The 12565-nt window shown below is 42.3% G+C and overlaps 1 protein-coding gene across 8 annotated transcripts in view; it reads right to left on the bottom strand.

Annotated features, from left to right (window-relative positions):
- Nucleotides 1–12565, bottom strand: part of CHD8 (chromodomain helicase DNA binding protein 8) — a 63905-nt gene that overhangs the window by 35371 nt on the left and 15969 nt on the right. For all 8 annotated transcript variants that reach the window (XM_083144893.1, XM_083144953.1, XM_083144938.1 and 5 more), the window contains exons 3-6: nt 11758–12120; nt 7625–7730; nt 2418–2691; nt 1674–1788 (exon numbers count right to left, since the gene is read on the bottom strand). In XM_083144893.1, the coding sequence (XP_083001019.1) occupies nt 1674–1788; nt 2418–2691; nt 7625–7730; nt 11758–12120 (858 nt within the window). The remainder of the gene's footprint in view (nt 1–1673; nt 1789–2417; nt 2692–7624; nt 7731–11757; nt 12121–12565) is intronic.

The following is a 12565-nucleotide window of genomic DNA, read 5'->3' as shown; positions in this document are numbered from 1 at the left end:
ATCTAGTAAACATTTGTACTTGGGTCAAAAATTAGCTGGAGAATAGGGAACAGAGTTGTGTTAAAAAAAATAATTTTCAAATAGGTTTAAAAGAGGTGTTCCTCAGGTTTTGAAGCTGAGCCTCTTCTCTAACATTTATAAATGGCATAGGAGATGGTCTGAGAAGCAAAGTGTAAATGTTTGCAGATGACACTAAAAACTGTGTAAGGTAGTAAAATCAGAGGAGGATGTTTTTGAGAAACATGGGACGCTCCTTGATCTCTGCTGCCTTTCTTATACTCCGTGATCAATCAATTTGATCCCAGAAAGATACAATGGATAGGTTGGTGAAGGGGTATATAGACAGGGTGCTGAGAAGGTGGATATACTGTATACTTTTCTTTTGGAAGCCCTTTATTTCAGATATTCCTCTCTCCAATAGAGGACGGTAGATTTTTCAAATATGAAAAATAAAAATATGGGTACTTATGTATTATCTGGGCTCCCATGTTAAATGCACCCCATTTTTTCATACCCCTACTATCCAACTACGCATGGAGTTGATTTTATATAGTGTGGCGAGCGCAGTGAGCCACCGTGCCCGAAGCGTGGCGAGCCCCGCGAGGGGACGCGGTCTCATAAGAAAAACGGGAGCCCAGATATTACATAAGTACCAAAATATGTATAACAAATGTGAAGTATTGTTTTGATGCAATAAATGACTGTTGGCGTTTGTTTACTAGTAGGTGTACCTAACTTACACATGAGTGTAGTCAGGGACACTTATAAAGGTTTCTTTAAGGGTGTCAAAAATCATCTGCTAGTACATTGGTTCCCAAACTGTGTGCCATGGCACCCTGGGGTGCCCCTCAGGACACTTGATGGGGTGCTTTAGGTTGGTGGTACAGGACCAATGCATATTATTTATGGTCAATATCACAGGTAAAACTAGTGCTGGTGGCCACCAATCATATCACATGTGGACAAACAGAAGCTAATCCAGTCCCTGCCCACAAAACTGACCCTTAAGGATCACATATAAAACACAATTTACTTAATTTGATATTTGTTTTTGAGTTTCACAATAAGACATGTTTGGCTTAGAGGTGCCTTGGAAAAAAATAAAAAATAAAAGTACATGTGTGTTCGATACTCAATACAGAACAATTTTCAATGAAATATACATTTTTAAATATACCCTCTAGAGTTTAACTAGGATACAATATAGTCAGTAGTCTGTACAAATCTTCCCTTGGCCTTGGTGAATATACCGTGCCTTACAAAAGTAATCACCCCCTTGGCTTTTTACCTATTTTGTTACATTACAAACTGTAAATTAAAATGTTTTTTTTTTTTGGTTATTTTTTGTAATCTGAATTTTATGTGATGGATCTGCACAAACTAGTCTAAGTTGATGAAGTAAAATTGGATGCTGGATATATAGAACCACTGTATGTTTCACCTGTATTGCACATGTACAGTTACGTCTTAATGGTTTGCTTTATTATTGGGAATTGTTCTATTCAGTATGCATTTTGTTTTGCGCTGAACAATATAAAATAGTTTTGCGGGGAAAAAAAAAAACCTATGGAGGAAATTCTGCCATGATCACATGTTACTATGTTTTACATGCACTAAAAAATTACAATATGGTTGAGGGCAACTTCTGTAACATTGCGATTAAATAATCATACCTGCACACTATCCTCATCCTCCGCTGGAGAAGCCTGAGATGGCAACACTTCAGCATCAGAATTATCAGATGATGGATTTCGCTTCCTTTTCTTCCCCACAATGGGTGTGATTGTACTAAAAAAGTAAACAGAGAGATGTTCATATTTATAGGAAAAAAAAAAAAATAACCCACAGGTTTACGTATGGTATAGAAAGATTTTACCCAGTCCTCTCCAACTACAGGTATAATAATAAACTCAATGTACAGTGTACTAATCAGTAACTAACAATGCAGAACTAGAAGAAAGTAGGCCCTGACTTTAGGATTTAGATTAACTTAAATTTTATATAAGGCTTGAAATGAGCCAAAACCCATCACTATGACAGTTTTTAACTAGAATGAATAATAAATTGAGGTCTGTTACCTAAAAGGTCTGGTTTGATGGCTGCTGAATTTTATAGCTCTGTGAATTTATCATTGTATGCTCAAGACTTAAAACATAACGGGGTAGATGTATTAAGCCTTAACAAGAGATAAAAGCAAGAGTTATAAAGAGATAAACGTCCAGCCAATCAATTGCTAACTGCCATGTTATAGGCTGTGTTTGGGAAAAAAAAGTCAGTAAGGATGCGATTGGCTGGACGTTTATCTCTCTATAACCCTTGCATTTATCTCTTAAGGCTGAATAGATCTGCACACGCGCGCGGTGTGGTTGGTTGGGGGGGGGGGGGAGAAATGACATTGATATCACACACTAACTCACCTAGGCTTTGATTTACTCTTCGACTTTGAGCTACCACTGCCTTTGGATTTTTTTGACTTGTCGTGAATAGACCCATCACCAGAGTCACCCTTCTTTTTTTTCCTCTTCTTTCTACTTCCGTCATCATCCTCAGCATTGACACTCGGCAGTTCATCTTCATTCAGGACACGGGGTATGTTCTGCTCCCCACGGGCTCGAGCCCTGGCAATTGCTTCAGCCACAATGCGGTTTGCTTTTTCCTGTTTCTTTTGACTATCCATCTTCCGAGTTTCACCTGCCAGGGACAATATGATATAGTTTGCTTTAGTAGAATATGTGGTGGAAATTAGATTATCACCAAACACGAAAATTATACATGCCCTTTTTTCAGCTGGGGCAAGCACTCAGAAGCAGTAAAAGAATACTACAGCATATTTTCATTTAAAATGCAGCTTAGGTAAAGCCATTGTATACTGGATCTTAGGCACCATCCACCTCTCCCACCCCGGCTTCCTGTCCTGTCTCCTTTCACATTTTCTCACTCCTTCTTGTTCTATTTGTCTCAACCTTTTCCTTTAGATTATAAAGTCCATGAGCAAAGCCATCCTCTCTTCTGTTCTCATTGCCCACTTCTCTAAAGGCCCATACACACTGGGCGACTGAGCTGAAAGTCGCTCAAAACAGCATGTTTGAGTGGCTTTCACCTCAAAGCCACTCAGTGTGTATGCCCCGGCGATGAGCAGTGAGTGCTGCTGCGCACTCCCGCATCATCGCCGGGAAAGCTGCTCATCTGCTGATAATAACAGCAGATGAGCGGCTTTGAGGACGGCTTTGCATAGCTCTGCGCTAACACAGCAGCTCACTCTACAACACCTCCTTCTCTGCCCCAGGACTCCTAATTTTCATTTCCTCAGCAGCTCTAGAGCAGTTATCTGCATTCACACTAATGGGTACATTTCTTACGCTGAATATTTTCATTGCACCCTGTGTATCACTGGCTGTATTAAATGCTGTATTGTTATTGATTACTGGTTTGCTGTATTGTACTGTTCACTGTACAGTGCTGCAGCCACTTGTGGAACCCTCTAAATGTTTAATATTAATAACAATAAATACTGCAATGTTCTGAAGACTGAATTACGTAACCAATTTGAACCTTAAGAAGAATACAAATATATTTATAGACACCAAGCGCCAAATGTAATAGGGTGCGAAAAACAAAAAGGGAGAGTTTTCCCATTTTTTTTTTACAAGTGGCAATTACATGGCAAAAATCAACCTGGTTTTGCAGTGTAAAATTGCAGTTAGTGCCACTTTAGGAAGAAAAATTAAAATAAATAAATTGGGGGGGGGGGGGGGGGACAAAAAAGTATTTTACTTTGATTGCCACATCTTATTACATTTGGCCCCAAAAAGGGTATTTTTGGTCCTTACCTGTAAAATCCTTTTTCGTAGGCCAAGGTGGATGCTGGGAAAATGGGTACCGGGCACCAAGGAGTACTATGGCTTTAAGACAGTGCAGCCCGTAGTTTCTCCCCCTAATAGCCCTTCCTGTCCTCAGAGACCAGTTAACTTATCAAGCCGAGGAATAGGGATAGGTGAGAAGAACCATTCAACAGAACATACAAACAAGGGCAGTCAACTACTGCCAACTAACCTAACTGCTGATCTGGTGCGCAAGGGTGGGCGCCCAGCATCCACCTTGGCCTACAAAAAAAAAAGGATTTTACAGGTAAGGACCAAAAATCCCCTTTTTTCTAACGGCCCAGGTGGATGCTGGGAAAATGGGACGTCCTAAAGCTGTTGTCCCCTAAGGGTGGGAATGTTCCCGAGCTGCACTGAGAACACCTCTGCCAAAGGCTGCATCAGCCGAGGCGAAAGTGTCAAAACGATAACATTTAATGAACGTGTGAGCAGAAGACCATGTGGCTGCCTTAGCTCAGCGCTCAGCCGAGATACCAGCCCGCACGGCCCACCAGTAGACCAGCTAACACCTATGCCTGACGGATTGTATATTATAACCAACGTGCCAGTGTACGTTTAGATGCTAGCCACCCAGGCTTCTGCGCACTGTACAGGACAAACAAAGAATCAGTTTTCCTGATGCTTGCCAGACTTGTGACATGTGCGCGCTCCCGTTTTCAGCCCCGTTTCTAATCGCTGGTTGCAGAAGCTTGCTCCTGCGACCAGTTGATTACCTCTGCGGCACCGCCGGCAGAGGTTTCTTTTCATCAGCGACCATCTCTGGTAGTCGATGAAAAGGGGGCATTCAGCGATATATCGCCCCATGTGTACGCACCTTAAATGCTCTAATGCACAATGCAGCTTGTTCACAGAATATATGAAACAGAAGGGTGCTGTATACTGACACTAATAAAACAGATTAGCGAGTACAAACTGCTATATTGCCTATTGCAGCTAATTCACAGAAACTGTAAAAACAGGGAAAGTGCTGTACACTGACACTAATAAACTGATTAGTGACTTAGGCTTTGGGTACAGGATAATGATCGGTCATCACTTCCCGCTGTGTTCCTACATCACATTTGCCCTATGGTGACACCCCTACAGTTATTAGGCGGCAAGATGCCCAGATGTGTTCCTCAACTGGTTGTCCAAGCCGTCAAGAATTGGCAGGAGGTCCAGCGGATAATGGGCTATATTGATCCGGGGGCTCCCCTCTGGCACTCCATGCAACTCTGAGACCGCGTGTTTGTCGGGTATGCGGCTCTGGTCGTCTCGGGGGCGTGGTGACTATTGGGCAGCTCTATGAGGCCAGCGTGCTGAAGTCATTTCAACAGTTGAAGGAGGAGTATTGACTGTCTCACCTTTATTTTTATAGGTACCTGCGACATGCCCTGGGTACACAATTTAACAATAGTCCCCCTGTATTGACACCTTCCCCGACAAGGACTTTTATAAGTAACTTGGGTCAGACTAAGGCTATCTCTGACATACTCACTTTTACGGTCATATATACAGAAGGATTCCCTGCCCACTCTGAAGTCTAAGTGGGAGGTAGATATTGGGCAGCTGGAGGAGTTAGAATGGGAAGAGGCGTTGGCACTTCCCAGACATGCTACGGTCTCTGCGAGATTTCAGCAGGTGCAAGTATTCATACTGCACAGGACATACCTGACCCCAACAAAACTTGTAACCTTTGGAGGACGTGCCACTCCAGACTGTCCTAAATGCCACTCCACGCAGGGGTGCTTTAGGCATCTTCTGTGGGATTGTCCCTTGGTCTCCTGCTTCTGGGCTGGTGTTCGAGCGACCATGGTTTCCACTGGGATCACTGACCCCCAAGCTATGTGTACTGGGCAGTAGGGAAAATACCCCTCTTAACAATACAGAATGTCAGTATGTGATAAATCTCTGTTCTCTTGCTAAGGTAGTGATAGCTAGGCACTGGATGGCTAGTCTGGGACCTACATTAGTGGAGTGGAAGGCCCTGGTAAACACTACTGTTTAAAGTGAAAAATATGTATACATGTCCCGTGGTACCATGGCTAAGTTTGATCAAATTTGGAACAGATGGTTAGAATCCCCGCACTCTTTAGTTCATTCATAATATCACTGGGTCCGCATTCTAGTAACCACTTAGGGGATTAGTAATTGAAAGAGGGATGTGTCTGGACTATGTTATTACTATTTCGTGCCGACCGGTTACTACCAATCTATTCGTTAGGAGATGTTGTTTCAATGCGATGCTCTTTTTGTATGTGGGTTATATCCCCTTATCGATGTTTGCATGATAGCCTCTTTTCTTATATTCATTCTTTTTCCCTTTTTTTCCCCTCTCTCTTTCTTCAATTATAAGAAATTGATATTTTGGTATAGATATTTCAAATGTACAGGACTCCGACATTAATTGTGTGTACACACGGTCAGATGTGCCTTGAGATGCGATCAGATCGGATCGCAAGGCACATCCGATTTGCCTACAATCTTGACTATATAGTGCAGATCTGCACTATATAGTCAAGGCAGACAAGACTTTCTGCCTTGCGATACGTGAATGCGCATCAGATCGGGATCGTCTGCATCAGATTCGATGTTGACTATATCGTCAACATCGGAAGGGAAATTGTACCGTGTGTACACACTATAAGTGTTTAATGTTGTCTTTATTTCTATAAGTGCATAACACCATATATTTAATACATTTGTATGCAGATTATATTCAGGTTTCAAAATGGATATGCATAATTATCTTTGTATGTGATTGATCAATGTGTTACAATGATCTGTACAGTATGTTTTATTGTCTAATAAAGACTTTATAAAAACAATAAACTGCAGAAAATAACAAACAGTGAAAACAGTACAGTATTTATACAGCCTTTCACACAGAAGATAATTCACTAATCCAGCAAACAGTGAAGGTGATGAAGAGTTAAACCTGGACACTGAGAAAACAGTGGAGGTAAAGGAGGTGATTTGTATAGCTCCTCTCCTGTTGGCAGCCAGCTCTGCAGTGAGAGAAAATGGCCCTGCAGCCTGTGAGGGGGAGGAGAAGACCTCCCTCGGTGGGAACGCAGAATGAGGCATGGCCGCGGGGGCGGAGTAATGAGGTAAACTCCGTCCCCCTCCTGGAACCGCAGAACATACACTCATATATTGAGTGAAATTCTGCCCTGGTGGTCTAGCGGTGCGCACGGCATGAGCCGGGTACCGCTGCCAGGAACGCCTGTTGGCACCCCCCACTGGCGGTGTGAGCCGTGTATTCCGGCTCGCTTACCTTACACCTTTGACCCGGCCGCGGCTCCCTCCTAGTGCAGGGAGGTGACTGGTGTTTTCTGGCCAATAGGTCCGGTCACCAGTCACCGGGAAGAAGATAAGCGGGTGTCAGTGTTAGCGCTGCAGCTGCAGCGCTGACACTGTAAAAATAAGAAAAAATAAAGACAAAAAAAATAAATAAGAATAACTTCTAGGGCTTAACAGCTCTCTCCTTGAAAAAGGCGGTCTGTTCCTCTGAGCACCAAGAAAAAGAAACTGGTCTCTGAGGACAGGAAGGGGTATTAGGGGGAGGAGCTACGGGCTGCACTGTCTTAAAGACATAGTACTCCCTGGTGCCCGGTCCTTCCAGAACTGGAATACCCATTTCCCCAGCATCCACCTGGGCCACTAGAAAAAGTAAAGCCAATTACTCAAACATTAGGCATTAGCATTTATAGCAAATTAATGTAACATTTTATACTGGGAAAGTCTTCTATAGAATACCATACCTCCAACCTTCACCAAGGTTTGATTAGCCGTCAGACTCGCCACTTCACTTGCATTCAAAACTTTTACCACTGACAGACTTTGCGTCGTACCCTGTGAAGAACCCGCCTGGAAGAAAATGCATACATATTTGTGCCTGATGTTAGTCATCACTCATTTTGGTTATTAAAAAAAAAAAATACAATACACAAACATAAGGTATTGATGTATGTACCAAATAATACAATCATCGTTTAGTTGGAATTCCATACCTGCTAAAGTCTCCTGGTGTAAAAATTATGTTCTGATAGTCCAAGTACTGTAACTATCACAAACAGTGCCCTCCATATTTGTTCTCCCTAGTTCTATACAATTAGTCAAGTATATTACTTTTACGGTAAACAAAAGAAAGGATTAGCTATACCTACCCCATTATGAGTACACAACCAGTCACATGTTTTAGAACACCTAACTGTACCCAAATTTTATTGTAATTTAAGACCAGTGAATAACGCCGACATGAAGATTACCCTTTGACCTGCTTCTACAAATGACCCAGCACTCCAATTGACAGCGATAGTTGCCCCGGTGCCTCCTCTAAGATGCCTTGCAGCAACTATATACTTTGGTGCCCGACGGGGGGGCGCAGCACAGTACTCGGTCTCGATTACAAGAAATATACAGCCAGCAGCAGATGAAATATGGGGTATTGTGTGGAGAGAGAGCACTAGCGAGCAAATATGCACACACTTCTATGCTGTGAATAGTGTGCGGTCATGGCCAACACTATGTTGACACATATGTGAATATCACTTCTCCATACAGTAGTATAGGGAGATTGATTCAGAGAAGCACACAAAGCTCAGCATTCAGTTTTGCTTCTCAAAATAATGTTGCCATTTTAGGATAGCGATACAGCACTCTACCTAGTGCTCTCTTCCTCTGTCTCTAAAAAGATAGCCATACATCAGAAAGACCTGTCTTATGGTGTGTACACGGGTACAATCTGCATGAGATTTTGACTATATAGTCAAAATGTCATCGGGATTGCATGGGTTTTTACCCTTGCGATTCCAATGCGAGTTCACGTATCGCAAGCAGAAAGTCTTGGCTGCCTTGACTATATTGTGCAAATCTGCACAATATGGTCAAAGTTGTATGCAGATCACATGCATGCTGTGCAATCCCGATGCAATGAGATCGCACCGTGTACACACAGCATTACAATCATGATTGTGTCCAACTTTCCCTTTAACTCCCTGGCAGTCCTTGGTGGTTTTTGGACACAATGTACTCACAATCCATCATACTGTACAATCCAGCTGTTCCATATGACTATTCATCTCACAAAAATCGATTGTATGCACCTTAACTGCCACTCAAATGACGTCGGTTGTAGGAGCGGTCAAGTGACCGACTGCATGTGCTTAAAAGCAAATGCAATTGGCTTCCAAACCCAACTGATGCAGCACGTCTGATCAGAAGACCAATACCCCAACCAGTGGGAATGTGCATTGCACGATTGTGTGCACATCGTATGCGCACAATCAGTCGTACAACCAGTCGAGATTGTACGATTGGGTACAATATCATTCAGGTGTATGGGGGCCTTAACCCCTTTCTCTCCCTGACACTTGCTCAAGTCATTCTTTCTCTCCCATCCTGACATTCCTACCTGCTCACTCCTCTTCCTCTTTGACACACTGTCTCTCTCATTCTGTCAATTTCCATGAAGCCCTCTCTCGCCCATCTCTATTCTTTATTCTCTTTCCCTGACAACCATCTCTCACTCCACTCATTCTCTCTTTCTTCTGCCCACTAAGGGGCATTGTAGTGACAGTACTGTGGGGCAGCTCAAAAGATTATTATGTGGAGGGACCCAGAAACTTTTCAGTACCCCAAAATGGGAAAGTGAGGGGTGGGTCAGCACGGCGGGGGAGAGCTGACAGCCACTCTCAGCAGAAGAAATTAGAGGCTATCAGCTCTTCCCAGTGCCCCTCCCCCCACCCCTACAGCAACACTGACATGCTGCTGATTAACTCTCCTGAGATCTTCCAGCTGTCCCCTGCCGTGCTGACATGCCGCTGAGATCTGTTTAACAGAGACCTCAGGGGTGTGGCAATGCTGTGGGGAGCAGCAATCCACAGTGCTTTTTTAAGTATATTTTGCACAGACTATACAGTGCTTCTATTCCTAGGTTTGGAAGTTATGACGGGGGTGTTTATATAAATGTGTTGCCAGTTTCAAGGTGATTTTAAAACATAATGTACTGGTTAATGACTGTTACCAATAATAACTTTAAAAAAAAACCTAAAAAAAAATAGGGAAGATGTCGCTTTCATTCCAGGTCCTAATGCTGCACTGTTAAAAGTGTCCTATTAGGACATACTGACAGCTGCGGAGCTGATCTAGTAATGAATGCCATGGTGGAACATAAATAGCAGTATAGGCAGATAAGCATGGAGAGAGGCAAGCTCTCTAGAGTACAGGTCCTCCAATTACAGTAGGGCATGTCTCTCTAGTAGAACAGTTGCGTGAATATTAATTTTGGTCATTAAGCCCCTGGCCACTGATGAGAAGGTCACTAGACATCAGTGGTGTGACAGGAAAACTCCACTTAAATATTATAGTTCTGTATGGGCAATATTTTTCTTAGCCACCAACTACCCTCCCTAATCACTATAAAACCATAGAGGATTATGGCAAAGTATCAGGATACAAGATACATCAGAATCTCTGACACTACATATCTCAGCATGATAAGAACTACATAGGGATTTAATAAATTATATAATAGTCTTAGGAGTCCCTCTAGAAACAGAGCTTTCTTTTCTCACCTGAAACCACAGTATGGGTGACTATAGAATACAAATTTCTTGTTCTTACCCTCCTTCCCTCTGTGTAGGAGAATCCTAGTCTGACAATACATAATCGTGCTTTACTGCCCACTCTCTGAGGCACGCTGAAGTTCTGGGACAACTACTCACCCATATTTATAGGTTCTACCCCATTTACCTGCTCACACCTATATGGTGGACCTGTCCAAAGATTTCTTATTTTTGGAAAATGATACACAGGTTGCTTTTCTCTACAACAGAACACCACTCCCTAAGGACTGCGCCACTTCCTTATACCCAAAGATGTAGAGACACTTGTACTAGCAGCTACTAAGTCTACAATAGCTTCCCATTGGAAGAATGCTGAAAAATTACATCTGGCATGATGCATGTAAGGAAGAAACCTTCCATATATAGATTTTCATATAACTTGTACCCTTATAATAAATGAAAAAAAATAAAAAGAAGAGAAAAAAAAAATTCAAACACACACACCTTGACTTCAAGGTTGACTGTTTATCAGAGTCTGCTTTGTTGCAACAAAGTTATTAGGTGCTTGTCTACCATGTTCTATTATACTAAAGGAAGATAGAGGAGCCGTGACTGAGACTGCTATCTATTCAAGTTATATTGAGTGACTTTCTTGGAACCAAACCAGTCACCAGGTAATGTTATTGCACTACTTCTACTGTATATTGTGGTTGGGATTATTTGGTAATCCAATTTGTTTGTCTATACTTTCTTCATTTCTCTCAAGCCATACCACCTCCCTTTATGTGCTTTTGGGTGGGATTCTTTTAGGCTACATCGCTGGAGAGGTTTTGGCCAGGGAGATAGCCAGGCACCCCCTTACCTTACTGCTGCACAGGCTGTAAAAACTAGGTCAAGAGCATGTAAAGTGACACTTAACCCTTTGAGTGCCAGAGGAATTTGTCAAAATAGGTATTTTTATTCATCATAATGACCTGCAAAGTTTACCTTCTACAGGAAATATCTTTTTTTTTTTACCCAACATATTTTATTTTAATTACAGTATATAACAAATGTGAGTGACGCTGGCATTTTTAGTGGATATTTTGCGCATCTCTCAGATGTTGGCACACAAAGGGTTAATGATCTTTGATGGCAAGTCCTTCCACTTATGATCATTTTATCCACTGTTTATGCAACATACACATCTATCTACGCGTGATTGTGTATACATTGTTTAATTTAATCATTATTGATATTTTATTGCAGTTGACAAAACGTTGATGTATATTTCCTTTTTATATTGAACAAAATATTTATTTTCATTAGCCACTGATATTCACACTCACCTGTGGCTGTAATACAACTTTAAGAGGTACAGAAAGCCTCTGAGCTCCTTGCTGACCAATCACATGTGTTTGTTGTCCTATAGGTGCGAGAGTCAGACCACCTTGTGCTTGCTGTACAATCTGAAACTTCTGGGGTGTTTGTCCTGCTGCCCCTCCATGCTGCTGAACCTGCAGCTGAATAGTCACCACTTTGGCTGGTTGTCCCTGGGGTGTTTTGGCCTGGGTAAGGGCTGCCAGCTGATTTCCTTGAAGAACAATCTTTCCTGGGAATCCACTCAGTACCATATGACGTTGACCCTGCTGAGCCCCAGAGGCAGACTGTGCAGGCTGCTGAAGCACAAGTGTAATGCGCTTAGACTCCCCCTATGGAGAAAAAAAAATGCACAACTGTTAGGTGGAAAAACAAAAACGTACACAGGCTGTCCCATCTTTGGGAGATGGTCACCACTCAGCTACTGGAATGGAACACACGGCAGTGCTGTGTTATTTTGCCACTCTGTTAAAACCAGTCATCCGGAAAGGATTAAAGACCGCATAGCACCTGGTTGAAGGAAGTAACTGACATTTAGCCATCCCTGACCCACAACAATACGATGATGAAGACAGACATTAAAAAGGTCTACAGTAGTGATAAACCTGAGACATCTGCACTTTCCAAACATTTTAATGTATTCTGTCAGATTTATAATATGCAATGAGAATAACCAGGATTGGATATAACTGTGGTTTGTCAACAATATCCTACATATATTGGGAAAGATGCAAGAAGTCTTCTAAACAGATTCAGCCATAGCAACCAATTACAAAG

The sequence above is a fragment of the Crinia signifera genome, chromosome 1 (genome assembly GCF_055691185.1).
Source record: "Crinia signifera chromosome 1, ASM5569118v1, whole genome shotgun sequence".
NCBI lineage: Eukaryota > Metazoa > Chordata > Amphibia > Anura > Myobatrachidae > Crinia > Crinia signifera.
Note: the sequence above shows the minus strand (reverse complement) of the source record. Positions and strands in the feature narration are given on the sequence as shown.